Below are 27917 nucleotides of genomic sequence, written 5' to 3'. Positions count from 1 at the left end.
AAAATGTTTGTATGTGGTAAATTATTCACTACAAATGAAAAGCTTACTATTTTACAAAATGTAAGGATGTAAAAGAAAAAAAAATCATAAGAAAAAAAAATGTTGTTTATTTGATAGTAAACTACTTCTATTTAATTTGCAATAGCTGATATTACAAATATAATTATATTATCATGTTAATATACAAATTTATCATAGATACATACATTTATAGATAAATATATTGATTAATTCATATAGGCACCCATACTAATTTATTCTTTTTGAATATTTAATAAATTGAAAGATAGGATAAGCTTATTATTTTTATAAATTAAATAATTTAATCACATTCAATCACACAAATTTGCTTTGTATTATTAAATAAATAGCAGGATAATTAATATTATTTTCACACCAAATAAAAATAGCAGTAGGAGATTATACGAATAAGTATAGCAAGCAAATATAACATTTAGCAAAATATTTAACAGCAAGCATAATGGATCAAACTGAACTATATTCATAAAACATAGAATAGCCAAATAGTATTAATTAAACAGAAGAAAGACCAGATTCTCTCTATTTTGAGCAGAGAGAACATGCTAATTCTTAATATGGAGCAAATAATAATGCGATTTTTGGTAGTTCGATCAAAAAGATTTCTTCAAACATCCTCCTTGATTCCGAACTTGCAAAGAATTTTACTGAAGATTTTAAAAATCTTTACAAAGAAGCTTGTCGCTAAACAGATAACTACACAATAAGGGACGAAAGACTTTAGGAGAGAATAAGTATTTAAGGGAGAGTAGCTCGTTTTAGTTTATACATTAAGGCAATTTTTATGTCGTTTTTACCAATCTTAATCACTGGATTTGAGACTTTCAGCACAGTTAAATACATTACCAGCTGCAGCAAAAGTGGAGTAGAGTAGCCATTATCTGTTTGTGTGAGTTGCAACGGAAACAGTTATACTTACAATATATCACTGACTTATAACATATTACTATATATTTTTTGGATTATTGTAGTAGTTGCTTACTACTTTTTCTTCTTTTGCATGAAAAAAGAATCAAACTTGATCATGGGTATGTTTTCTTTCTAGATCAAAGTAATTGGAAACACTTTAAGTGCTTTGAAATATCACTGGATAGGATTTTCATTATACACTTTTTTGCTTTGTCTGGCAGTTGTCCTAAATAAAATAGTTAGACTTTATGCCGACTAAGATAATCAAACAGTAAACTGTATTAATAATACATCTGTGACTCTAAATCTAACAGGAGATAACTACACTACTGCTCAATATGTCACTTCTTTAATCTTAACAATTCTATTTTCTATTGAGTCCTATAAAATGCTGATTAAATTGGCAGTAGAACCATCATATTGTTACTTAAACTCCTAAAAAGTTTTCCACACAGGTTACAGCACTGACACCGCTTATATAATGCAATAAATTTCCAAGATAACAAAAGAATTGGAATATTCAAAGTTTGCATAAGTGCTATTAGAAACTTCAAAAGAAGCTAAAGTAAATTTCAAGCTTCCTTTCACTAATGAGTATGTTAGAGAAGCAATACTTCTCGTTACTGTATTAAAAGTTAATAGGGATAAACTCTATCTCCAGGGTAGCTGAATAAGTTGTTGTTTGAATTTCAAGACAAAATTAAATAAAATGATTTATTTATTTATTTGTTTTTTATTACATTTTTTATTTCAGTATAATAAATGAAATGAGTACAAAGTAAATTTATTATTTGACTAAATTTGTAAATAATTAATTATTAATCAGGCAAGTAAGCAAAATAGTATTTTGAAACACATAAGTATATTAAGAAAGTATTCTTTTTTAGTTACAATTCCAAATTATAAATTAAAATAATATTATTTCAATAAATATTTTTTGTTGAATTAATAACAAACATATTAGAAAGATAAGAGGGATAAAAAATTTTATTAATCTTTATTCTAAATTTTTAATATAAATTTATTTTTTTTATTTTATTTCTAAATTTTTGAAAGATGATCATTATTGATTATTAGAAAAAATGAAAATAGAATAAAAAATATTTTTTTGAAAAATTAAAAATATATTTTGGCTTTTATTTTTAATTAAATTTTTTTAATTTCGAATCTTTTATTTTAAATTGTTTGAGATATCAAATAGACAATATTTTTGATAATAATAATATAAAAAATCAAAAAGTTTTTTAATATAAAAATATAAAAAGCTCCTTTACTATAATAAATTGTATATTCGTTGTATCTTTAATTTACTTTACAATTAATTATTTAATTTTAATACAACAAAAAGAAATTTATTGGGTTTAAGAATTTAGATTTTATTAAATAAAAAAACATTTTACTTCTTATAAAGAATATATTTAGTTAATATATCAATCGATTAATGACAAAATATAAATTTAATTTATTGATAATATAATAAATACTTGACTTTTGATCAATAGAATCTTTATGGTATCTTTTTAGATAACAAAAATATTTAAATAATTATGGATTCTAACAAAATAACATTTAATTTTAAGAGCTCAAATAATAAAAATATAAGATCTCAAACAAATTAAATTCATCATAAATTTTCTTAACTATTTCAACAATAATATTTAAAACATTTAAAATTAATATATTTAAAACTCAGATCAGAAATTTAAATTATATGAACCATACTATATATCTATCTGAGAAGTTAATAAAAATTATGAAATTGCTATTGATTTTATTTCTAATAATTTTTTTATTTTTCTTTTTACTGAAAAGCAGTAAGAAATTTATAATAATAAAATTTGCTATAATAATCTTTCTAAATCTTGCTACAAATAATCAACTTTGGATTCTGTTTTTTATAATTAATTAATTAAATTATAAAACTTAATAAATTAAAAGAAAAAAATGAAAAAATTAATCAATTCATTAAGAGGAGTTTATAAACCTTAGCCTAAATATTTCCCTTTTTACTAAAAATATTTCTTTTCTCAAGATATCTCTTGTGGCAATACATTTACCTCGCCTTTAATGCAAGATCAAAAGGACATCTAAGAAGATAACAATGTAGCTAATTTTGATTTAGATTCAAAGAATTTCTAGCAAAGAGTTGGAATTTAATAGTCCATTAAACAAATTTTATTACGCTCACTATTAAAATATCCACGAAATGCTAAATTTTGTTATTTCTATGGTATAATCTTTTATTCATATTTGCTTATTGATGAAGCATAATAGTGCTTTTTGAGTGCTGTAAATATCGATCCTAACCATTTTTAATCTTATTTTCTTTTGGCAAACATCTATGAGAACAAAGCAAATTTTCATCAGGCAGAATAATGTTTATTGAAGTCATTAAGACTGAACCCTAAAGATCATAAAGTTAATTATAAATTAGGGATTATTTATTAAAAAATGGGATAAAATGAAAAAGCTCAAAAATTCTTTTAATGTTGTGAAGCTCTTTTATTGAGCTCCTTAGAAATAAATCATTAAGATTTCGATTCACTTATCAAATTAGCAGATTTTTACCTTAATATTGGTAAATCAGAAGATTCAATTAAATATTTTTTGAAGGCAGAATAAATTTCACCTTTAGATTTTGACTAAAATTATTATTTAGGAGTTGCTTTTCTTCAATGTAAAAAATTTGAAGAAGCAATAAAATATTTGTTGAAAGCAAAAGAAATTTAGCGTTTTGATTTTAACACAAATTATGCTTTAGCAGAAATATACTTGGAAATAGGTAAATACGAAGAAGCTTAATCATACCTAGTTTGTGCTTTGTAAATAGAACCTTAATCTTTTAAAGCATGTTAATTATTAGGGAATCTTTACCTAAACCTAAATATCCCTGAAGAAGCTGAAAAATATTTACTGAAAGCTTATGAAATTAATCCAACCCAACATAATAATTTAGGATTTTTGTCATAATATAAATAAAATAAATGATCATCATATTGACACATATTCATAAAAAAGCATTGATATGATTTTTTTATTTATTTTCTCATATCTTGTTAAATAAAAATAGAAATAAATCATATAAAAATATTACATAAATAAGTATAAAATATAAATATAATTTCATCTTAAAACATTTTGTTTTAAATACAAAAATTTTAACTCTATTCAAAGAGGCTATTAAAAAAAAATTTTAATCATACATGAACACAGAAACAAATTTTACATATTAATTTAATAAAGAAATAGTTATAATTATATTCTATATTTATGATTACATGCTTTAAACTATAAATAGATAAATAAGCAAGTATATTTTATAAAAATTTTATATTTTCATGTAAGGATACAAATATTAATTAATTAAATTAAGTAAATTATTTAGCAAATAAACAATTGATGAATTAAACTATTATTTATTTGCATATTAGAATAGATACTTTAAAGTAAAAATAAATAAATAATATTAATTTTATGAAAATTAATTTAATTTAAGAAAATATTTATTAAAAGGCAGAAAGATCACTAATCAAACAGCTAAGTAACAAAATTAAAAAATAATTAATTAATTTATAATTAATTTGTATTTTTAAATCTTCAATAAAAAGATAAAAATAAATAAATATATTTTATGAAATTTATTTAATTATAGAAAACAAAATTCATTTTTTAATAAATACAAATATCTGCTAATCAATTAATGAAATAACTAATTAATTAATCAAAAAATTAAGTAAGTAAGTATGTAAGTAAATAAATAATTAAACAACTAAATGAAAAAATAGTGAATTAATTTATTAATAATTTGTATAGTAAATTATATGCTTCAAAGTAAAAAGATATACAAATACATTTTATGAAAATTTATTTAATTTAAAAGAAAATTATATATATTTTATTGTTTCGATTCCTATTTATTTTTCAATGGATCAATAAATCGTTTTAATTTATTTATTTTTTATTTATTTATTTGTAAATTCAAAGATTTATTGTCGGATTTTGCTTTTCCTTTTTGTTGGTAAAATCCAATTGAGATAAATAATTTTATGTGAATTATGAATATAGTTTTATGATGATTGTCATGATTTTAATGAATTAATTAGCATTAATTCTAATATTTTAATTTCTTTATTTATTTGAATCAATCGTCGAGTAAACACAAAAGAGCAACACCTCTTCTAATCCAATGATCTGGTTCTTCTTCTGTTTTTAAATCCATATACATTACGAAGTTAGTTGAGTGACCTGTTGTACTTAGAGTACCTCTTCTTGTACTTGTTTTATATAGAGGACACTTGTATACGCTTTTAGGATTGTAAGATTCTATCTTAACTGGTTCGAGCCTATTTTCATTTATTTATTTATTTAAAAAATTAAATTAATTTTTAAAAATAATTTACCATATGACTGGCATTTCAACAAATAAGATCTTAGGCTATGATTCTTGTAGAATAGCTTTCTATACATTCCATCCACAACCTTCTACAAACAAACCATGTACATTAACACCTTTTTAATGTAAATTAATATTAATTTTAAGAAAAAATTAAAATAATTAATTTAGAATTTCAAGAAATAAATAAAATATTTTTAAATAGAATAGAAACACCAATCAATTTTCAAAAATAATAATTTTGTGTTTATATCTATCGAATAATTTTGTATAAATGTTAAGCTTATAAAATAAAGTATGAATTTCATCAAATTATTCTAATCAATTAATTACCTATATCAGGAACTTCTAAGCATTCTTCAGGTTTTATATTTCTTACATCTGTTTTAAATGTAAGAGTATCAATAGCAATATGAGTTTTTCTTGCATATGTTTGTAAAGCAGAAGTCATGAAACCTAAATTTTTGTTATTGTAATAAATTAAATAAGTTTATCGTAAGTTATTTATATTTAAAAATAAAATCAATATATGAATGAAAGATTTATTACCTTATGGGAAGAACATAGCAGATATCCAATAAGAAGGCATGACTCCATTCTTAACCCAGTTTCTAAAGAATTCTATACGTTATGTAAGATCTGCTACCCAAGAGCCTAGAGGTTTCAGAGAAGGATATGCGACCTTTTCCCAATTAGCAGGTACTCTCTTGAGCAGGAAGGAATCGAACATTTTTTCTAGAGTAATTGACATGACAACCAAACCTTTAATGGCTTTCTTTAATTCTGCAAGAGTTTTTTTAATTGTGCTTATCAAACGATTGAATTGAAGAACTTCTTGGTATCTGAACACATCCAGAGAGTTAGGATTCTCAACACGTATTTGGTCTAGAGTATCTGGAATTTCATTTAAAATTTTATCTGCTAATTTGAAAACAATATCATCAGGAGTTTCTCCTGAAGCACTCTTTCCTGCGCTTCTGGGCTATCCTAAAAGCAGTGTATCAAAGAATTCTTTTACTGTCTTCTATTCAAAAGTAATGTTAGCATTTGTGTGCAATCCGAAAACTTCAGGATCGTCTTCTGTTGGGAACGAATCTATGTAGCCTCTAACAGCTGACAATTATAGTTCAATTGGTGAGTGATAAATACCTGACTGAGAGAAATCAAACTTTTCACCCATAATCTTTGGATTGAAGTATTTTCTCAAAAGAGCTGTAATCAATCTAACATCCTTATCATCAGTAACTCTACCACCATAATTGATTTCAGAAATCAAATAATTCAAAGTCTCCCAAGGAATTTCAGGTTACTCATTCAAATAAATCTTTAAGATTAATAAATAAAATATTTTTCAATTAAAGTAATTTTAAACAGCTATTAAAAATAATTTTAATTTTTGTTTTTGTTTTTGTTTTTGATAAATAAAAACGAAGGAATTTTTCCAGAATTTACAACTTAAAATTAAAATAAAAAATTGGATGAATATTTTAAACATTAAATGAGATATTCGAAGAGCATTTTTAAGCAATAAAAGTATTTTTGTAAAAGAAAACAATTAATTAGTAAAAAATAAAAAAATATTACCATAAGTTGCTTTTGACATGTTTCAAAATCTGAATTCATCCACTCGTAAGGAATATTCCAACCAATAGCACCGAATTTTCTTCTTTCTAGAATAACTGCATGGAAGAAACCTAATGAGAAGAGTAACTTTTAGTATTCTGTTCTTTTAGTGCAGCTTTCATATTCTTTTTCATCTACTTCATTAAATGTTCTTCCTAAGTTGGCTTTCAAACCTTTAGGAGGTTCATTTGTCAATTTAATACCGCTCTTTAAAAATAAAAATATATTTAATTAAATATTAAATTTATTATAAATTTTTGAATTTATAAAGAATTATAAAATTCATCTGATATGGTTTGTTCCTTATTGAAAAATAATTTATTAAATTTTATTTATATTTACTTGTAAGACTGGAACAGGGAATTTAGTGGTGGGCATGGAAGTTAACCATAGTCTGTATTCTGGATGTGTATCTGCTTCAACTTACATTTCTTAGATTCTTTCTAATTCAGTCATCCATGATACAGCCAAGTGACAGTTCTATAAGCAAACCCAATCTCCGTTACGTCTTCCTGTCTTTATCATTTCTTTAGCAATTTCTCCCTAACCTTAACCAAGAGATAAACTCTTTAATCTCTAATCAAAATCTTTTTCCTTAGCAAGTTAGTACAAGTAGGCAATAGGATCTGCACCAGGAGATAAAACGAATATAATAGGAGTTGTGCATGTTGAATCAGCAAATGAACCCTTCAAATCGAAAAGAGGTGATTTCGTGAACAGCTCTCCCAATGTTTCGTGAACATAATATCTTACAAAAGAAATAAGTTTTTCTTCTCTCATTTGCTTTAACAAGAGCATTTTCTAGAAGGGGTCTAGGTTTTGTAATTTATCAGGGAATTAGCATTTCTATTTTATTAACAATCAATTTAAAATTAATATCATTTTGAAATTTATTTATTCAATTTAAAATTTAATTGAAATAGTAAAAAATAAAGTATGTAAGTTAGTTAGTTAGTTACCCAAGGGTCTTTTGACTCCATAATTTGTCCCCACAAATACCTGTCTGAGGAGTCTTAAAGTGAGGGAGAGATGGGTTTGTATGCAAGACCGAGATCTGATAAGGCAGTTAATTATATGAACTATTTATGAGTGAAGATTGTTGGGATTAAACTTTCATCTATTTAAGGTTCTTAGGTTGGACCTTTAATAAAGTAATTCCAATCTCTAATGTTGATTGCTTTACTTTCTAGATTAATTGATGTAGATATAAGGAAGGAGAAAAGGAGTTTATCTTTTTCGAAAAGACCTCTACAGATGTTAATATAGAAAGACTTTGTAATATCATCTAGCAAGGCAGCCAATCTTGCTGACAATTCAGGTGGGTTTTCAGCTTTGTCTAGACGAAGCTTAAAGAGTTTTATAAAGAATTCAAGAGAGTATTAATACATAGGATCAATATTTGAAAGACCAGCAATAACGAAATATAGCACTGATCCTCTCTTTGCAATAGGTCTGTACAATTCTCTTGTTTGATTAATTTCTATTTAGGTTTTTTTAGATTATTCAATACGCTAGTTAACAGTTTAAGAAGTAGTCTTAGATTAATCTAAAGTATTAATAAGCTCTTCATCTTCTAAGATCTTATTTTGAGCTTAGGCTTCACTGATTAACTTCAAAATCTATTTGATTAATTAGTAAAAAAATATTTAATAATAAGAAAAATAACTTATCTTTTTTTAATAAAAGTAATTTTAATTACTCTGTCTTCTAATTCTTGTAGTTAACGCTTATCCTGAGAGACTGAGATAATTAAAGAGACACGTTTTTCTTCTAATTGTGCTTCTTCATGGCGAACGACTTCGACTAGAAGTTGGTCTTCAAGACCTTGAGGAGTGACGGTGAAGTTAATAATAGTAGTTTTAATACAAATTTCAGGAATGTAATGGGGATTAGGCAATTTAGTAGTCATATAGAATTTGAAATCTTTGTTGTAAGGAACATCTTGATCTCCCAAACGAAGAGTTTGCTAACCGTTCTTCTTGAAAGTTTGCTTGAGTAAGATGGGCTCCAGAGCTGGATCTAGATCCTCTTCTATGTTTTCTAACAAGACAGGCTAACCAAATCTGATAGCATTTTCAAGAGTTTTTAAGAAATTAGGCTCTGTTAACTTAGTTGTCTATAGATTATTGTCAGCACCTAAATTTTTGATCCATCTATTGGCTTAACCTTAAGGATCAATAACAAGAGGCCATCTCTTGCAATTAAAGATGAAAATACCGTTTTCAACTGAAAGGTCATCTGCAGGGAGACCATTTTCTTACCATTCTCTGATTTGTACTTCTTCAGTGAGAATACGTTGAAGACTGAAATCTTTAGCAACGGGAATTTGTAATTTAATACATTCTTGAATCCATTGTTAAAGTAATTCTTTTCTATAGTTAAAAACAAAAGGACCCAAGTAAGCAATACTAGCAGCAGCAAGGATCATATTACCAATAATGTTTTGAAAATCATCTTCTAGTATCTTCTTAGAGATTTTCCATCTTTCTGATTCACCAGCCAAACCACTGACTAGCTTTTCTGCTCTGCCACACTAAATTTCTGCAGTTTACTTTTGTTATTTTAGCATTTCTGCTTTTCTAACAGACATTTCATATTTCTTTTCTAAGTCTTGCACAGTTTCCTAAATTTCTCTTAAGGCTGATTCTTTCTCATAAAGTTAAGCTTCGACGACCTATTGTTTGTTAAAAATGACATTTAAAATAATTACTAAAAGGCATAATCTTCATAATATCAATTTAAAAAATTTCAATTTTAATATAAATTTTATTTGTTATTTGATTAATTTTATTAAATATTTTATTTATTTGATCTTATTTTTTGTTTCTGTTTTTTCAAAATATATTATTTATTTTATTAAATCAAAAAATCAAAAGCTTTTTTACCTTTAATTTGGCTTCAGCTTCTTTGAGAGCAGCTTCTTTAGGAGCAACAATTTTCTGTACCTTAGCGAACTTTTCAATGGCTAGAACCCAAATTAGCAAAGATGTTGCTGCCAATGAGATATTTGAGACTTTTTCTTTAGTGAAGTTAGGGTCATTCAAATAATTAGCTCTTAATTTTTACCATCTTTTTTCGGGAACTGTTTCAGGTTTAAATTCAACCAAACTATCTAAGAATTTCATATTACCGAGCAGTTTCTTAGCAGAATCCCAATCTTCTTTTTCGTTGAATAATAAGCATACTGCATTCATAACAACACCGACCATTGCAGGAGGTTATTTGAAAGATTTCATTTCATCTGTCATTTTCTTATCAATTTTTTTGACTGCATTATTAGCCTGTTCAAGAATAGGCAAGGCTTCATCAAGTTCTTTCTTACAGACTTAACGCTGAGAATTGACATCATCTCTAATTATCTAAGCAGCATCTGTTTCTTATTTACATTTTTCTTATTCTACTGCAGCTATTTCTTTCTTTCCTTCAATTTCTTTGACAAGAATAGCATTTTCCTTAGCACTTCTTTCTAATTCAGGCTAGAAAGCAATAATTTTTTATTGAAGATTGGCTACTTCCTTGTTAGCTTCATCCAAAGTCTAAAGACCAACAGTATATTTCTAAATCTTCATAGGAAGGATACCTTATTGCTCTTTCATCATTTCGATGTACAATTTAATTAATTCTAAATAACTTGTAGGAGTTACGTAATTATGTCTTCTTAACTATTCATAAAACTCTACTGATTTATCTTATACACTCTAATGAATTATCACAGAAATATTTGAAAGATTTTGTATATAATCTTATATTCCTAACTTATCTTGAGCTCTGTATTAACTATCAGCGACAGATTGAAGAGCATCTTCAGGCCACTGTTGATTTAATTTTATGATAAATTGTTAATAATATGTTAAGAAAATTTTTATATAAGAAATGAAAATAAAAAAATAAATTTATTATTTACCTTGTCAAACCAATCAATACCACAACAGTTGATAATTGAAGGGAATTAACGGCAACGATTACGCAATTTATCACCAACTGGTGAAAATGTTAGTACAATATGGAGGTTTTCTCTTACTAACTAAACAAAATACTTGAGCATTTTATCACGAGTTTCATCAATTTTAGCTTCTTTGACTAGAGGTCTCATTTCTCCAATAATTTCTTCTAGATCTTCAGGTGCCCATAAGTTTGGTACTTCTCCTGTGTTTAAAATATTATTTATATCTTCTAAGAAAGATTCCATAACAATCTAGGTATCACTGAATAAGAAAACTTGAGGAGTATTCTTTGCACCAGCGTTTTTCAAGAGTTTCTTTAAGTCATCTTTCCATTGAGGTTCTTTGTAGTTCTTTGCTATTTCAATTGAGAAGCAGTTATATTAACAAATGAATGTAGCCATTCTTGTTAAACTCTATCTACCGGAACCACCAACACCAATCAACAGTGAGTTACCTCTTGGCTATCTAATAATTCTGCAAATTCTTGTCAAGTGCATTAAGGCATCTTAGAAAAAGACTAAGTTCATTTATTTCTGAGTATTTGTATTATTATAGTGTTACAAGTAGTCTCTGTTAAGCTTTTTTATTGTAAAAATAAGATTTTTAGTTAAATTTATTAAATATCATTTTAAACAAATTAAATGATTTTTTTTAATTTATTTTAATCAATACCTTTTCTCCTAGCTTAGTAAAATTCTCTTCAATTTTAACGTAGAGTCTCTAATTGTTAGCATAATCACCGAATAGAATGGATGATAGATGTGGTTTGTCCCATTCTAACTGGAAGTGTTCGGTAAGAGGAGTTACTAAATACTCTAAGAAAGCACTCTTATCTTGGTCATCTACAAGACGATCAGCAAAAACTCTTTGACATTCATGTGCCCATAAAGAGAGGAGGGTTTCCTTGTCTTAGCAATTTTCAAACTTTACTTAGAGTATACCTTAGAAAACTTTGGAAATATCTCTCAAGTTAAATGTGTAATGGCACTTTTTGGGTGTTGGCAAGAACTTTTGTTTCATGTTCAAATACATGTCTATAGTTGTTTTTACGATTTAAGGAGCCAATTTATCTAAACCTTTATAGGGAGATTCTGCTAGGAAACCTTTAAGAATGTGCATAAAAATTGTTTCCATAGATCTCTAGCTCAATTCTGGAGCCCAAAGCATATTGAAATGTCTGAAAAGACGAGGAGTTACTGGGTTACGACCACCATCAGGAGGACCACAAGCAACAATAAAACTGCAGTCTTTGATATTTGTAAAATAGAGTTTCTTTAGATCGTAGAAACCACCCTGATCAATAATTTGACGTAAAAGCTCATTAGGAGGTTGAGCACCGTACTATTCTAATGCAGGCATATTAACGTCATCAATGAATACAATCATTTTTTTACCAGCAGGAGGACCTAATAAATCTTTTTTCTTTCTTTAGAATTTATCTTTGTCCATGAAAAGATCTTGGAGGTTTTAAGATTTAGTTTGGGCAGAGAAGTTGAGAACTGAATTGACAAAGTGGTCTTGAGAGAGGGTTGTCAAGAATTCTTAGATAATAACTGACTTTCCTGTACCTGTTTCTCCTGATAGAAGAACATTTCTATTGTTTTTAAGTAATTTAGAAAGTAAATTTTTATATTTGACTGTATCTGCAGTTGGGACTAGGATATTGAAATAAGGTGTTTCTAAGTTGAACTTAAATTCAGTAATTAATTCAGTCCATGGCTTGAATTCTTTCTTTTCAATGTTGATGTAGTAATCAAATACTTCACCATCAAAGGGGAACCCAGATAAGATCTTCAAGATTTTACCCTTAATTGTTTGAGAGAATTTCTAACGACTTGAGTCATGGAGATTACCACCAGCAGACCATATAAATGAAAATATGAAAATCATTGAGCATAAATGATCGGCTTCGTTGTTTGTCATCTTTTCAAAGTTGTGAACTTCAGCACATTCGTGATAAACAATTTCAACAAAATTCAAGCAAGATTGAACCTATTTTAATAAAAATTAATAATCATAAATAAATAAGAAAATTTAATTTTTGAAAGCAAAAATTTACTAAGTTATTTTCAACAGTTGGAATGACTTCTTTACAATCATTTCTTAGGAATTTAAAGTTATCCTTGAAAAAGTTTCTAATTTTTTCAACTAGAGTTGTAACATATTAAGGTGATTTGCCTTCTTTATCCTTATGCAAGTGTTCCTTGAACTTAATGCACCAGGTATCTAAAATAGGCTCCCAACCAAGATGAACAGGTTCCATGTAAACCATACCACATCTGGAAACAGTAGCAGGTGAGGCGACAGCTAAATCTTGAACTTCAAACATCATAGTAAAAGTAGCAGGCAATTTAATTCTCTAACCATTATTCAGACAAAGCATCTATTTAATAATTATGAATTAATAAATTTTTTCTCAAACCAAAAATAAAAATAAAATTTACTTTATTATCATCCAAGACTGTATTCATATTTTCAATCCAAAGAGCATCGACAGGACCATCAAAAATAACCCACTTCTTTAAATCTGTTCCTTCTGCGACATTATCTCTGATGATTTTAGCTGCGATACCATCAGTCCATTCGTTGGTTAAGATGTTAGTGTAACCGAAGAGCTCATTCATAGTGACTGATTTAGGATTAAGTCTTTCAAGTTTAACTTATTTGTGATAATAATCAGTAGAGCCTTCTTTCTCTAACTAGTACATAGCTTTAGCTAAAGTGTGAATGTTTGTAGTTTTACCAGTTCCTGTAATACCAACAACCATGACACCGTGACGTACCATGATAGTTTCCATAAGTTAGATAATTTTAGTAATAAACTTAGCAGGCTTTTAGTAGTTCTAGAGTTCTAATTAGTTTTCAATAGCCTTTTAAAGATTACCATAATCAATATAAGGAATATCAACTCCAGGGAAGAGATCACTGATAATGCTCATGAAAAGGGGTAAATCGTGTTCCAAGAATTTAGGAACATTAGAATCTCTCATGGCACGAATAAGCACAATATCTTCAGATAATTAAGCTTCTTTTCTTCTTAAAGCACCTGCCATAACTAAGACAGACTTTACTGCTCTCATACCAAAATCGTAGTGATCCTATTTACTTAATTGTTCTGAAGAAAGTTTATACAAGTTGACCATTTTTCTGGCTAAAACAGAAGCTGTTGAAAAACCTTCAGAGAAAAGAATAATTTCTGCAATCAATCTATAATCTATATAATTAGTTAAATATAAAATTAATAATTATTACTATTTAAAATTTAAATAAATAAATAAAATCTTGTCTATTGATTATATTTACATTATATTTTAGACATAAAAATCAATTTTAAAATCAAAATATGAGTTGAAATAAATAAATATGAAATTACCAGGAATCATCATCGCTACTGGACGGAAAAGAGCTTTCAAGTTATCAGGAAGTTCAGTACGACCAGCATAACCAGGATTCATAGTAATGAAGACACCAAAGTTTTGGTCAAGTGGGATTGTTCTTCCTTCGAATTCAAAGGTGTCTACATCTCTTCTGATGGCTACTTGGATTGTTAAGATTTGTTGAGCAATGACGGAAAGTACTTCAATATCGATACGATTAAATTCATCAAAGCAAGCCCAAGCACCGGATTGGGCCAAACCACTGAAGAAACGACCCATAGTCTTAAAATCAAGACCGTCGGAACAGTTAAAGACGACACACTATACAGCTAAGGCTTTAGCCAAATCTTTAGTTGTTTCAGTTTTACCTGTACCTGCAGGACCAGCAGGTGCACCACCATATGAAAGATACTTTGCACTAGTAAGGGTGATATAACATTTATCTGTAAGTGGAGTAATAACCAATCTGGGACCATTACCAAGATATTCGTAACGGTATTTAAATCTTGTATTGGTTTGTTTAACAAAACAGTTATCTTCTTCAACTTCCCAATAATATCTGAGCTACTTGCTCCATTCAAAGTCATTTAAATGACTAATATTCATTTAAGTCATAGTAGCAACGACATCTCTAGCATGGACATCTATGACAATCAAGGCACCCATTAAAGTTCTTTCAAGAGTATTCAACTATCCTCTAACAATGTCAACCATTCGATCTATAAGTACTTTCATGAATTCGTTATATTCAGATAAACCTGTCATTTTTCCTTCTGACATTTTGACTATTGCTTCTGTGCAGCCTTGAGTCCATTTTATTTAATCAACTGTTAAAATAGGTTGAGCAGGATACTTAAATAACCATTCTCTTCTTTCTAAACCATTTTCTGGGTAATCTAACAAGGCTTTTTTGGTAATGTCATGTAAAGTTTTGATCATCATTTCTTAAATTCTGAATAGCCAATGCTCAACTGCACCTTCTGCGAAAACACTGGCAAAGAAGGGAACCTTTTCAGGCATAATTTCAGGTTCAGCAGATTACATACCAACAATTTCCTTAGATTCGTCTTCCTCTGTAAATTAAATACGATTGATGTTATCGAAACACTTTCTCAAGTGACTTTGTACTGCATGAGGATTTCTTGTTTAAGAAAGAATTTCAAGCAATTCATCGTTTGACAAGAAGTAAAAACGAGGGAAGGCAGCTCTCTTTGTTTCCAAGTAATTTTCTAAGCATTTTTGGATGTCTTCCAACATTTTATTGAACATTTAGAATTTCTTCAACAAATCTTCATTCGAACAACACTTTTTTTAATAAATATTTTTAAATTAATTTGTCTTTTGATAAAAATAAATAAATAATTTACATCCTAAACGAGAGGTCTTTTATTTGTTTTAAGCATTGTTTCTTTCCAGAACTTGTCGACTTACATGAACTTGGTAGTTTCTTGAGGAAGTTACTTCTAAATATCTTCTGCAGAGAAAATATTTTCCAAATACATCCATTATCTTTGACAATACAACCACTCATCAATAATATCAGAAATCAAGACCAATTTTTTTTCCCAATCTTCAACAACAGGTCTAATTTCTGTAACGTATTTGGTACCAAGCATAGTTTGGATTTTTAATTAATGGTCATCCAAAGCAGCTATTATATCTTCAACAGTACCCAAAATAAACTTATCCTTATAATCTCTGTAGGGCATGACAATGAAGGCTAGTTCTTACCATTTTTTCTTGATTTCATCAACTTGTCTTTCGATACCTGCTTCACCACTAGCTCTTCCAGATATTTCTTCCATTTCTTCAATCTTTTCAGAAGCGTTAGAGCTCATTAAATCTAACAAAGTAAATGTTTATCCAGGTGAAATGGGCAACTATAATATATCAAATATCTTCTTCCAATGTCTAACTTATAGGTCTTTGTTACCCAAAGCAATAATAATTGGCATATTAGTTTCAAAGCTCTTGTACCTTATTATCATCAAATAAAAATTATTAATCTTTTAACAAAAATATTTTCAAAATTTACTTTTTCTCATAAGATTCCAAGACTCTATCTTTTTCTTCTGTAGTAAGATTGTGGATATTCATTTTGAGTTTGGCAATACCTTACTTGTATTTTCTCATGTCCTTTTCAACGTCTTCAGAGTTGAGTTGATTGAAAGGATTCTTTTTCCACTCATCTTCCTTAGTTTAGAATTCATCATAGTGAGACCATAACATGAATCTGTCATTATATTTGGCTTCTAATTCTTTAAGATCTCTTGTTTCTTGTAAATTGAACTACATAAGAGATGCATAGTAGTGTAAGTTTCTATATTTTCCTTGCAAGCCTCCGTATTCGCCACCAGTTTTATTTTGATTACCTTCAATTTGAATTTTAATTGTTTGTAACAAGTTCAAAGCTTAACTTGAAGATGTTTCTTCTGAACAAAGAATTGGTTAATTAACAGATAAAGCAGTTTGTTTAATATCTTAAATTAACTTTTGATAGTCATTTTCTAACTTTTTAATCATAGAAGCTTGATTTTCCTTAATACTAGCGTCTGCTTCCTTAATTGATTTACCTATTTTCTAATATTCATTTTGAATATTTTCTAAAAGCAGTTCATCAACACCACTTGTGCTGCTGCTGCCAGAAATATTGGTAAACTTGATCTTTAACTCGTAGTGCATTTCTTCAATTTCTTGCTTTTTCTTTTCTAACTTGCTGTCTTTGGCAGCATCGAGCACTTCATTGTAGAAATTAATGTATGTTGCATAATCTTTTAAAGTATTGGAGGGAGGTTTTGACAAGTTGCCATTGTATTGCTACAATTGTTTATACAACTATTCAGCCTTTCTTTTCATTTAATCGTACAAATAAACTCTAATAAGTTCCAACTACTTCTTAACGAAGTCATCTAAATTAGACTTAATCTTTGAACCCTAAATTTGAACAACACCCTAAACAACATCCTTAATATAATGTTAGATATCGAGCAACCACTTATTGAGCTCTGTAATTCTCTATTTAATAGTTTCAATTTTCTATTCCTCAGCTTTGAAAGCTTCGAAGTTCCATTCTGTCTTAAAGTTATGTACAGGTCTGCATTTTTCATACCTATTTTTAAGTAAATATAAACATAATTAACAAAATTCCTTTCTTGTAAAATTGATTTAATCTAAAATAAAAAGGCAATTAAAAAAGCATTAAATTATTCTTATATTAATGTTTAATTGATTTAAAATTACTTTTCATCGACATAGTTTTGGGCATTTCTAAAGTCAGTAGAAATTTTGAGTAGCACTTCTTCCTTTATTGACTAGAATTCAACTGAGTCAAAAATGATTTTAGCAACATCACAGATGTTTTCTGTGCTGAGATTTTTGATGTATGATTCGAAATGGTGAATAACTCTTAGAGAGCTGCTTTACATGGTATTAACCATATCTTCAAGTAACTTAACTAAAGAATCAGTGACTTCTTTCTCATCGGGAGAGAAGCTCATCTTAGCTACATCGAACTTTTAAAATAAAATTTTAATTGCTTAAATATTTGACTAAAAAATTAATTAAATATAATTACTATGACTGTTGAACCAAACAGACCTTGCTTTCTTTCCTTCTTCATTTCTTCTAAAAGAGTATGCATAGAGATGAGGTTAGTGTGAACGAGAGTCTCGACACACAAATAGTCCACCAAACGGATAAAGTTTCTTAATTTTTCTCTATCTTTAATGGCTCTTTCCAAAAGATAAGCCCTTTCCTTTGCTTCTAAAGCTATTTCGTATCTAGGCTTGGATTTAACTTGTTATCCGAACCTTGCTTCTTCAATTTCAGATTATTCTTTAATCTTTGTTCTTTAATCTACTTCCTTACATACTACTTCTACTAAAGTAATAACCTTTTCTACAATAGATTCGTAATTTCTCTGAGCTTCTTATCTAGCTTTCTTTTAATCTTGCTTAAATTCTTCTTAGTCCCAAATCTAATTTTATACAAATTGTTTTATTTAATTTAATTTATTTATTTATTTAGTAATATTTACCTTGCTTTGGACGATACTGTTTGAAACAGTCTTAGTGTTTTGTATTTCATACATGTGTTGGTTAATTGACATAAGGTGGTTTGCAAAGGCAGGCTTTGCAATGAAAGTGTCATGAATTAATTTCTTACGGGTCTTGCAGAAAATACGATAATGAACGTTGGCTTTCCAAATGTTAAAGATTTTTGTAATTGCATAGTTTTTAAAGAATTAAATATTAGTAATAATGTTAAACATGGTAGATTCATGCATCCAGTCAGACAGTGAGATGACTTCAGTGCTTGTATCACTATTTCCCAATGCTAATTGTGGATAAATTAAGAAAAGAATTGTTATTAATGTTTCTTAAATTTAAAATAAAACAAACCTTTTTTTCCTTTTGCTGTAAAAACATGGACTATACCATGAGCAGAAATTGTGTAGTATTCATCAAGGGTAAGTTCCTTTTAATTTTCACTAACATTATTAACTTTTAAGTCGTAAGGCTTAAACTCTTCAGGTTTATGCTGATCATCTTTAACGCAATTGATAAATTTAATAGGAGTAGTGTTACCATACTAATTTAAAAGAATAATTAATAAATAAATAATCTATATGAAACATATATTTTATGATTGAAAAATAAAATAAAAGGCCTATCTTAAGTAGAATAAAAGGAGTTTTTAAAATTGATTTTTATGAATTATCTGAGCAAATTAAAAGCCAATTGTAAATAATTCAAATAATTTTTATTTAACAAAAATTCAAAAATTTTGAAAATGAAGTAAAATTAAAAAAGTTTATATTTTGAATGTAATTAGATATTGAATATATTATATCTATTAATTATTTAAGATGGATGGATGAATAAATAAATATATGTGTCAATGAATGCAATATCTTGTTTAAAATGTTCATAGCTTTCAAAAACATTAGAAAGATATTCATTAACTTTTCTATATGATTTGTTTATATATTTGTTTGATTGTTTGTTTGTTCATAGAGTTTCATTTTTTAATTAATTAATTAATCAATTAAAATTTTGATTAATAAAATAACAAACAAACAAGGAAAGAATCAATCAAACAAAATTTATATTGTTTATTAAGAAAACAATTAATTTTTGTTGTTGCGTTGAATGCAATAATATATTTATAATTGCATAATTTTTATCAACAAATGGCAGGCAATCCATAAAATATTTTGTAAAAAGAAATAATAATGTTAAGAAATTAATACCTTAGCGAAGAATGAAATAGCCTATTCTCCTGTAACTATTTTTGCGAGCTCTGCAGCTACATATTAATCTACAAACAACGCATTTTAAATTTTATTTACAGGTTTTTTCATTTTTTCATTGAATAAATTCTGCACTATTTATGTATATTTGCTTTCATCGCCTTCTTCGAATTCTCCATTTTCTCCATTTTCATATTCATCTCCTTCAAAGATTTGTTGGTCATCCATTTCAAATTCTTCTTGCTCTCTATAAATTTTTTCTAATTTTATAATAAAAGATAGTTAATTTTCAAAGCTATTCTTGATTATAAACACTTCATTAAATAAGCATAAACCCAAATTGATAAACAATGATGCAATCAATAATATGCTAAAAAATGTGTATTTTTTCTTAATGCTAAAACTGCAATTGATAAATTTGCTGCTCTTAATTGCTTTATTTGGCTAACAATAATAAGTACCTGATATTTTGCTTTTATTGGGAGATTTAGTTTCAGTCTATCTACTTTTCGACATTGAAAGTGATGCCTTTTTATCACTTTAACTAGTCTTTACGACTACATCGCTACCTCCTCCTTTATTGAATTCATTTAAGATTTCCTATTTTAATAAATTTTTGCTTTATAAATGCCCTAAGCCAAGGTGAATGTTCTTGATTGTATCAAAACTATCTAATTATTTTTATTTACATCAGGATTGAATTTATAAAGCTTTGAGTAAGTCTCATGATCCGTTTCAGAAACCGCTATTGATAAATATTAAAATCAAACATTAAATTTAAAATGATTTATTTAAAAACTCTTTATCATCCTTATAAAATAAAATTCACTTTCCCCTAAAGATATACTTTTGATATAAAGTCGGATGATTTGATGCATTAAAAAGTAGCTATTGTTTCAATCAAAGGAGAAAAGCCTGAAAGTGAAAGAAAGAAAGAAATAATAGTAATTAATAGTGTACATAATATGAAAGGATTTTTCTTGGTAGCAAGCTTCTTACGCTTCTCCTCTCTTCTTTTCAGAAGCTCTTTATACTATTTGTAAAGAAAGAAATTAAAAATTGAAATTGACGTAAATTGAGAGCTTTACATCTATGTTATCTTATCTAAAATTTAGTCTCTTAGCCATGTATTGTTATACCAGTCAGTCAGTGTTTTATTTTTCTTTTTATTGACTTTAATACAAGGACTATCACTATATTATATTTTAATATAATAATTACAACTCATAATACTCATGCAAAAATTCCTTTTTAATTTTAAATTTGCATTATATCTCACAATACACATATACATACATACACACCCTTTTCATTCACTATTATTATTAATATTATTTCAATTCAATTCATTCTTTTTTTTAATCATGCATAAAGAGTCATTCACAAATACAATCAAATACATAGATTTTTCATTCATTTGTATATTATATATCTATCTCCCTTTTGATATTTAATATTCATTCTTCATTCATTTATAACTCAAATAAGTCAGAATAGACCATTAATTAATAAATAAAATCTCTTATTTTTCTTCTTATTGAAAAAGTTATATTTTGAAAATTAAAGCATCTATCTATTTATGTTTTTCTTTATTTAATATTTAAATCTTCAAATTTTAAAAAATTAACCTAAATATTTATTAAACGTTTTATAAAAATAATTAAAAATAAAAATGTATTTACAACAAAATAGCTTATATTTATACATTAATGATGAATGGTTAGATAGATAAATAGAAATAAAAAATTACACATTAAACAATATTTAAAAAAAATTTTTCTTTTTTATCATATTGAAACAAATAAATGGGTAAATATATAAATTAGTTTTAAAATTTGTTAGATTATCATAATAATTAGATAGACAGATATTAAATTAATTAAATATATTTCATTGAGCTATTTCTAAAATAAACCTTTGATGAAGAGGAGTATTTCATATCACTTATTATTTAATAAGTAAATGGTTTCTATAAATAAAATAAATAAATTATCTTTCATATTTTTGTTACACATGCACATTTTATATACATAAAATATTAATCCTATATTTAAATTAATCTATCAAAATTATGAAAGCTTTTAATAATTTAAAAAATAGAAAAATTAATGAAATACTAATTATATTAAATAAATCAGATATTTTATTTTATAAAAAACTATTAAAAAAAAATAATATGATAAAAATGAGTTGTTTGCTTATTATTAATTCAAAAGTTTGTTTTAATGATTTAAAAAATTTAATTATTTGGTGAAAAAAAATGATATTAGAAATAAATTTAAATTATTAATTAGATCATATGAGTACATTATTTTATTTATAAAATAAATTCTTTTTAAAAAAAGATTTTTTACTTTAATTTAATTGATGTTTGGATAAAATGAAAAAAATTTAAATAGTATTTTTTCGATTTATTTTAACTTTATTTTTTTTATAAATTTAAAAGAATAAATCACACTATCTTATATGCAATTAAAAATGAGCTATAATAAAATAAGTTAATAATATTGAAAAATAAAAATCTTAATTAGATCTTTATGTGATTGAGTGCTTATTTATTATCTTTTGACATGTTTTTTAAACCCATATTTTCTTTTTGAATAAATAATTTATTTTTATTTATAATCAATTAATTTTATTTAGATAAAATTATATTTTTCAGTATTTGAAACAAATATTAAAATTAATTTCTATTTATTAGAAAGTTTAAACTAAAATTAGCAAGCTATATCTAAGCATTTAGTTATTTAATTAGCTAAATTTTAGAAAAAAATTTCCAAAAATAGTTATTGTTTGTTTATTTATTTGTTTGCTAAGTAAAAACTAGCCGGTTTTTTGTGATTTTTTATTTAAGCTATTTGATATTCTTTTAATTTCAAAAATAATTAAAAGTGCAAAAAAAAAAAATTAGAAATCTACCAAATAAACAAAAAGAAAGAAAGAAAAAAATTTATTTATATTAAAAATGATTGAAGCTTATGAAACAGATGTGTTTATGGATCCTATTGGTATGAAAGTTTGGGAAAAAAGGCACTAATATGTAGCAACTAAGTTATCGGCTCTGAATTGTAAAAGAGTAAGATTAAAAACACATTTGATATTAAGATTGCTATTAACCCTGATTTCATATTTTGTTAATAAATTAAGGTTTTGGATATGGGAACAAATACTTGCAAGCTCATATAAAGACTTTCAAGGAGTTTGTAATTCACTTAAATAGTAAAATATCATTTTTCAATAATATTTGAATAGATTAATTAGTTTTATTCTTTAGGATGGTTTAGATATCGATGGCTAATTGCTTGAGACTCAAGGAATCCAAGTATAAATAATTTTAAATACGATTATAAAATAAATAGTAAACATAAAACTTAGAATGCGAAGCCAGATTTGATATAAAATTAATATGCCAGTATGAGAGACCATTAGCTAGTGGTAAATCTATACCAAGGCAGTGCTTTGAATAAGATTTAACATTTGAAGGATTAGCAATACGATGCTGTAATATTAGTTGAACTCATTGAGCACTTATAAGTAGAAGATGTTTTTCTTATTGAGTAAAATTTGTTTGGCTTTTTGAGGCCACAATTTGTGATTGTGACTACACCTAACTCTGATTTTAATGTTTATTTTAACTTTAAGTAAAATCTTACAATTCTAATAAAGGAAATTTAATGAATTATTTTTTATTTTCTAGAGAATAAGGAGTATTGTTTAGGGACAAAGATCACAAATTTGAGTGGTCCTAAAACTAGTTTTAGATTTGGGCCTAAAAAGTATGCTAAAATTATGGTAAAACAAGAAGATAACTAAATGTTAAGTGAACTTATTATTTATTTTTAATTTGTTTAGGATACAAAGTAATAGAGTTGACAGGAGTAGGCGAACATAAAACAGAAGGAACTAAGAACGGTTTTTGTACACAAATAGTTGTATTTGAGAAAGATACCCAACAAGAGAAGTATCTGAACTTTGCTTTCTTGTAAAAATTATTGATAAATAGTTTATTTAATTATTATTTTTTTAACTGAAAAAAGCAACCTTCAAGAGGGAGAAATTCGTTAAGTATGTTAAATTCTGTACCCATTTGAGAGTAAAGAATAACATTTTCAAAGAGAAGTAGTAGACAGTATCAGGTATTTAATTTATTAAGAAATAGATTTTAAATACTTTTTTGAGACTAAATATTTTTTATTTCTAATTAGATATATTCTGCATATTACTGATAAGTAAAATTAATTCGAAGATGGTTCATACTAAAATTATACTACTCTCTCTCGCATAATGCAAAATCATTCAATATCAAGTAATTGGTAAATTTAAGGTGATTACTTTAAACTTAAAACCTACATCCAGAATATTTCTGAGTTTTTGGTACATGAAAATTAGTTCAATTTTCAAGAATCTTTCGTCACTCTCAATTATTAAGCCTAAATGGAAGATGAAGAAAATGAAGATTAGCTTGAAAGCGATTCTGAAAATGTAAAGATGCAATAATAACAATATTACTTTTCTAACGATAATTGTTTCTCCACAAAAGATACCACTTATAGCAGTTTTTCCACTGCAGATAACTTATTCTCCTAAAAAATTTAACTTGGTTAGCAATAAATGGCTTTAGAGGAAATAGAATTAGAAGATACAATTGATTATTGAAGCATTACAAAATAAATGGAAAAAAATTAAAAATACTTCCTTCATTTAATTAACTAAAAACAATAAAATCTTAAAATAATTAATATGTTTAAATTTATCCAAAACCTTGATAAATAATTTCAAAGACTTCACTTTTAACTCTATCTTTAAAAATAATAAATTAATCATATTCATAAGCTGTAGATTTTATACTATTTATTCGTATTATTCATTTAAAATATTTTAAATCATAAAAACCTGATTGGATTATTTTACTTTCTTAAATTAAGCAAATTTTGTATATTTATTTATTTTATTTCCTTATAACAATAAAAGTTAATAATTCATTAAACATTAAATAAAAATCAAAAGTGCTGTAAACATTTTAATTTATTATTTAATTTAAAGAATTATGTTCATTGAAAATATTAATTTTTAAATTGAAACAAATATTGTTAATAACTTAAATTAATTTTTTAATTATTGATAAATTATAGAATTAATATAGTATTTTAAGAAAGAAAAGTTTAAAATTGAAACAAAATCAATTATTATAAATTTACAGTTTCCCTAAATAATAAATATTATGATATAAAGAATAGATAAAGCAATATTTTATCATTCTTAAAAATTATCATAGGTTTTTGTAATTTAATTAATTATTTTTATATATATTTAAGAGTTATTACTTTGATCATCATTAAAAGATTTTTATAAATTAAAATATTTATTTGTTTATGTTTAAATGATATTTATAAACTAAAATTTAGAGTTTTTCTATGTAATAATAATTGATTATTTAAATTGTATGCTAAAATAAGCTATTATTTGTATAAATTTGAGGAGGATAACAATATTTATCATTAAAAAATATTTTATTTTTAAATTAAAGTATTTAATATTTTTGTATCGTATTTGTTTGAATTTAGTTGTTGAATAATAGGTGAAAATGTAGAAATTGTTTACATCCATTATTCAAACTATTCATTTTTTTATTTTTTAATTCTAAAATTTGATTCAATTAAAATTATAAAAAATTACTTTGAAGTTTTTTAACCTTGAAAATAATTCTTAAATTTTGATATAACGAAAGAAAATAAAAAATATTTTAAAATTAATTTTTAAAAATAATTGATAATTTTGATCTGAGTAACAAATAATTTTTGAATTAAATTTGTTTAGAAATTTAAGATTTTTTATTTATTTTTATTTAAAATTAAAGATTTAATAAATTTAGTTAAGAATCTATCTATCTATATATCTTTGATTGTTTTTTTTATGTGCCATCTTTCTTTTTGTCAATAAATTTTTTTGTTTCATTGAAATTAATAAAATAGTAAATAGATTCTTTGAATCAGCTATATGATTTATTTGTTTATTTATTTATTTTATATATTAATAAATAATTGATTGAGCTTGTGAAGAGAAAAAGTATTTAATAAAAGGAAATAAGAAGAAGTTTATCTTTGCAAAGAATAATAAAGCAAATTAAAATAATACAAAAAAGGGAAATTAATTAATTTAGGAAATGGCTATCAGAAATTTCGTTTTCAAGATTAGCAACTAGATTTAAAAGTAAAACAGACTAATAAAGCTAAAATAGCAAATATGGTGACTGGGATAAGAGTATAGGGGCTTTAAATTTTATTTAATTGCAAAAGAGCCTTTATTTTACTTCCTTAGTTGCCATATTTTCTTACTAAAATTACTTTTATTTAATCATATTAAACTATTAAATACAATTATAAATAGCTTAGCTGCCAAGAGAAGTTTAGCTTACTTGAACTAAATCGATTCTTAGTCTGTTCCTTCTCGTGCCACCATCAACATGAAGGACTAAGTTACTCAGTAATTCATTTTACATCTAAATAGGATTTAAATTTATTCTTTCCTCAATTGATTTATTCACTTATGTATGAGCACAAAGATCTAAGTTAGTTTGTTAGTTAGTTAGCTATTGTATTATTTATTTATTTAGTATTGATTGATCAATCTATCTATCTATCTTTCGATCGTAAAGGAAAATTGCATTTATTTTTATATGAAATTTGCAAGCATATCAAAAAAAATAGAATGGGCTTCATTCAAATAGTGCTTAGTAGTGATAAATATCTTCTGAAAATGCTATAAATAAAAAATAAGCAATAATATTAAGCAAAACAATACCAAAGATACAACCATAAATGCGCATGTTTTAAAACCAAAAGCTTTAATTGCTCTTAATTTTAATCAATTGAAAAAAGTTATTTACTCATTCAACCTTACTAACTCTATTTTATTCCAAAATTAGAATGTAGAGAGAAATCGATAATATGGCTAATGTCATTAGAGCTTAGATCCCTGATGAAGACAGAGCTGAATTTGAAATCCTTAAAAAGTACTACGTTACCGGTCAACACGACTCCTTAGTCGATCCCCAAGATGTTCTCCTTCAACTCGACAGAATCCAAGTCCTCAAGAATCTTAAGTAAGAAATAGTTTAAACAAATACTAAAAAAAAGTGAATGAATAAATAAACAAAGAGAGAGAGAAATTAACAAATAAATAAACCATACATTTACAAAAATAACTATTGTTAAAATAAATGCCTACACAAAATATATTAACAAAAAGTGATCTTAGATACTTGAATTAAGTATTTTTTTTCTTAAAAGAATCTTAAAATTAATTATTTTATTTGAGAATTAAAACTGATATTTTAAAACATTTTAAATTTTAATTTAATTAATGAAATAAATTTAAAAAATAAAATAAATTCCTAAAGTAATTATTAGTATCCTTGATTAATTAAATTGGTTAAATATGTTTACAAAAGATTTCATTATTAAAATATATTTATTTATTTATAAAGAGAAGAAAATAAAATAATGAATTAATAATTAAATCTTCATCTTGCTAATCATTATCATTACTTAAATGCTTACAACCTTATTTTTAAAATAGGATGATCGAATTAAACGAAGAAGCTTATGACCCCGAACTTGTCAGACTTGAGAAGCTCAAGGCTAGAGTCTTACTTGAAGAAGAAGGGTAATTAATTTAATTTTGATTGATTAATTTAATGTTTGTTTTTTTACTTAAATAATTTAAAAATTAATGTTAATTTTTATAATTTAATATAAAATAAGATGATACTGTTTTATTTAAAATAACATCATCACTCATCAATTACAAAAATTACTTAGTTTTTTATTTGTTTGTTTAAATCAACTTAAAAGACTGATTTCTATATCTATTTGTTTAACTTCATATTTTTGATTTTAATTTTATTAAAAATAAACAGTGCCCTTTTGGAATATGCTCATTTCATTTCAAAGAGACCTTACAACAAGCCTTATGAAAAATGGGGTGTTAGCGAAGAACACGTCAAGCAATAAATTCTTGGTTGATTGATCATCTGTCTAATTTAAATTTAAGCCTGTTGAATATTAATAGCATATAGTTGATATTAAATATTTCAATTCACTTTTTTGCTAAAAATACTCAACTTATACATTAACTTAATCAGCTAAATAAATAAATAAATGCTTCTTCGTTTTGATATTTGAAGATAATTAATTACATATTTAGTCCAATTTGAGTTATACCAATGTACGTACTATCATGTATCCATCATCCATAAATTATCATCTTACATGAAGCATCCATCTAACACTAATTTAATTATTATTTATATATATATCTATTTATTAATTTAGAGGCATTAGCTTCCAATAATTCAAATTATTTTGAATCCTTAAAATAAA

The 27917-nt window shown here is 25.7% G+C and overlaps 5 protein-coding genes across 5 annotated transcripts; 3 read left to right on the top strand and 2 right to left on the bottom strand. All coding sequences in view use genetic code 6, as the record gives it.

Moving 5' to 3' along the window:
- Window positions 1-481: 481 nt before the first annotated feature.
- TTHERM_00433780 (transmembrane protein, putative) lies at window positions 482-1618 on the top strand (the record flags this gene model as incomplete). Its single annotated transcript, XM_001011403.3, has 1 exon — window positions 482-1618. One exon carries the CDS (start codon window positions 482-484, stop codon window positions 1616-1618), a length of 1137 nt encoding a protein of 378 aa, XP_001011403.1.
- A 1878-nt stretch (window positions 1619-3496) lies between these two features.
- TTHERM_000433779 (hypothetical protein) lies at window positions 3497-3943 on the bottom strand (the record flags this gene model as incomplete). The annotated part of the gene is made up of 1 exon (XM_012799434.1): window positions 3497-3943. The coding sequence occupies one exon, from the start codon at window positions 3941-3943 to the stop codon at window positions 3497-3499; it is 447 nt and encodes a 148-aa protein (XP_012654888.1).
- A 1146-nt stretch (window positions 3944-5089) lies between these two features.
- Window positions 5090-20663, bottom strand: TTHERM_00433800 (axonemal dynein heavy chain; the record flags this gene model as incomplete). The annotated part of the gene is made up of 25 exons (XM_001011405.2): window positions 5090-5291; window positions 5349-5457; window positions 5675-5797; window positions 5891-6665; window positions 6926-7171; window positions 7307-7810; window positions 7924-8583; window positions 8664-9638; window positions 9850-10776; window positions 10869-11486; window positions 11581-12900; window positions 12968-13291; window positions 13353-14122; window positions 14282-15590; window positions 15653-16262; window positions 16321-17394; window positions 17526-17797; window positions 17860-18261; window positions 18322-18620; window positions 18686-18875; window positions 19537-19796; window positions 19998-20136; window positions 20226-20281; window positions 20497-20569; window positions 20625-20663. 25 exons carry the CDS (start codon window positions 20661-20663, stop codon window positions 5090-5092), a joined length of 12276 nt encoding a protein of 4091 aa, XP_001011405.2.
- A 1751-nt stretch (window positions 20664-22414) lies between these two features.
- TTHERM_00433810 (small RNA 2'-O-methyltransferase) lies at window positions 22415-24192 on the top strand (the record flags this gene model as incomplete). Its single annotated transcript, XM_001011406.4, has 8 exons — window positions 22415-22612; window positions 22684-22755; window positions 22811-22858; window positions 22912-23177; window positions 23234-23328; window positions 23389-23518; window positions 23574-23672; window positions 23742-24192. The coding sequence occupies exons 1-8, from the start codon at window positions 22502-22504 to the stop codon at window positions 24190-24192; spliced, it is 1272 nt and encodes a 423-aa protein (XP_001011406.3). The 5' UTR covers window positions 22415-22501.
- A 1507-nt stretch (window positions 24193-25699) lies between these two features.
- On the top strand, window positions 25700-27560 carry TTHERM_00433830 (hypothetical protein; the record flags this gene model as incomplete). The annotated part of the gene is made up of 5 exons (XM_001011408.2): window positions 25700-25746; window positions 25924-26019; window positions 26462-26638; window positions 27115-27201; window positions 27455-27560. 5 exons carry the CDS (start codon window positions 25700-25702, stop codon window positions 27558-27560), a joined length of 513 nt encoding a protein of 170 aa, XP_001011408.2.
- Window positions 27561-27917: the final 357 nt, after the last annotated feature.

Source organism: Tetrahymena thermophila (genome assembly GCF_000189635.1).
Source record: "Tetrahymena thermophila SB210 genomic scaffold scf_8254470, whole genome shotgun sequence".
In the NCBI taxonomy this organism is placed as follows: domain Eukaryota; phylum Ciliophora; class Oligohymenophorea; order Hymenostomatida; family Tetrahymenidae; genus Tetrahymena; species Tetrahymena thermophila.
The sequence above is the reverse complement of the archived record's forward strand: the minus strand, read 5'-3'. Positions and strand labels throughout refer to the sequence as shown.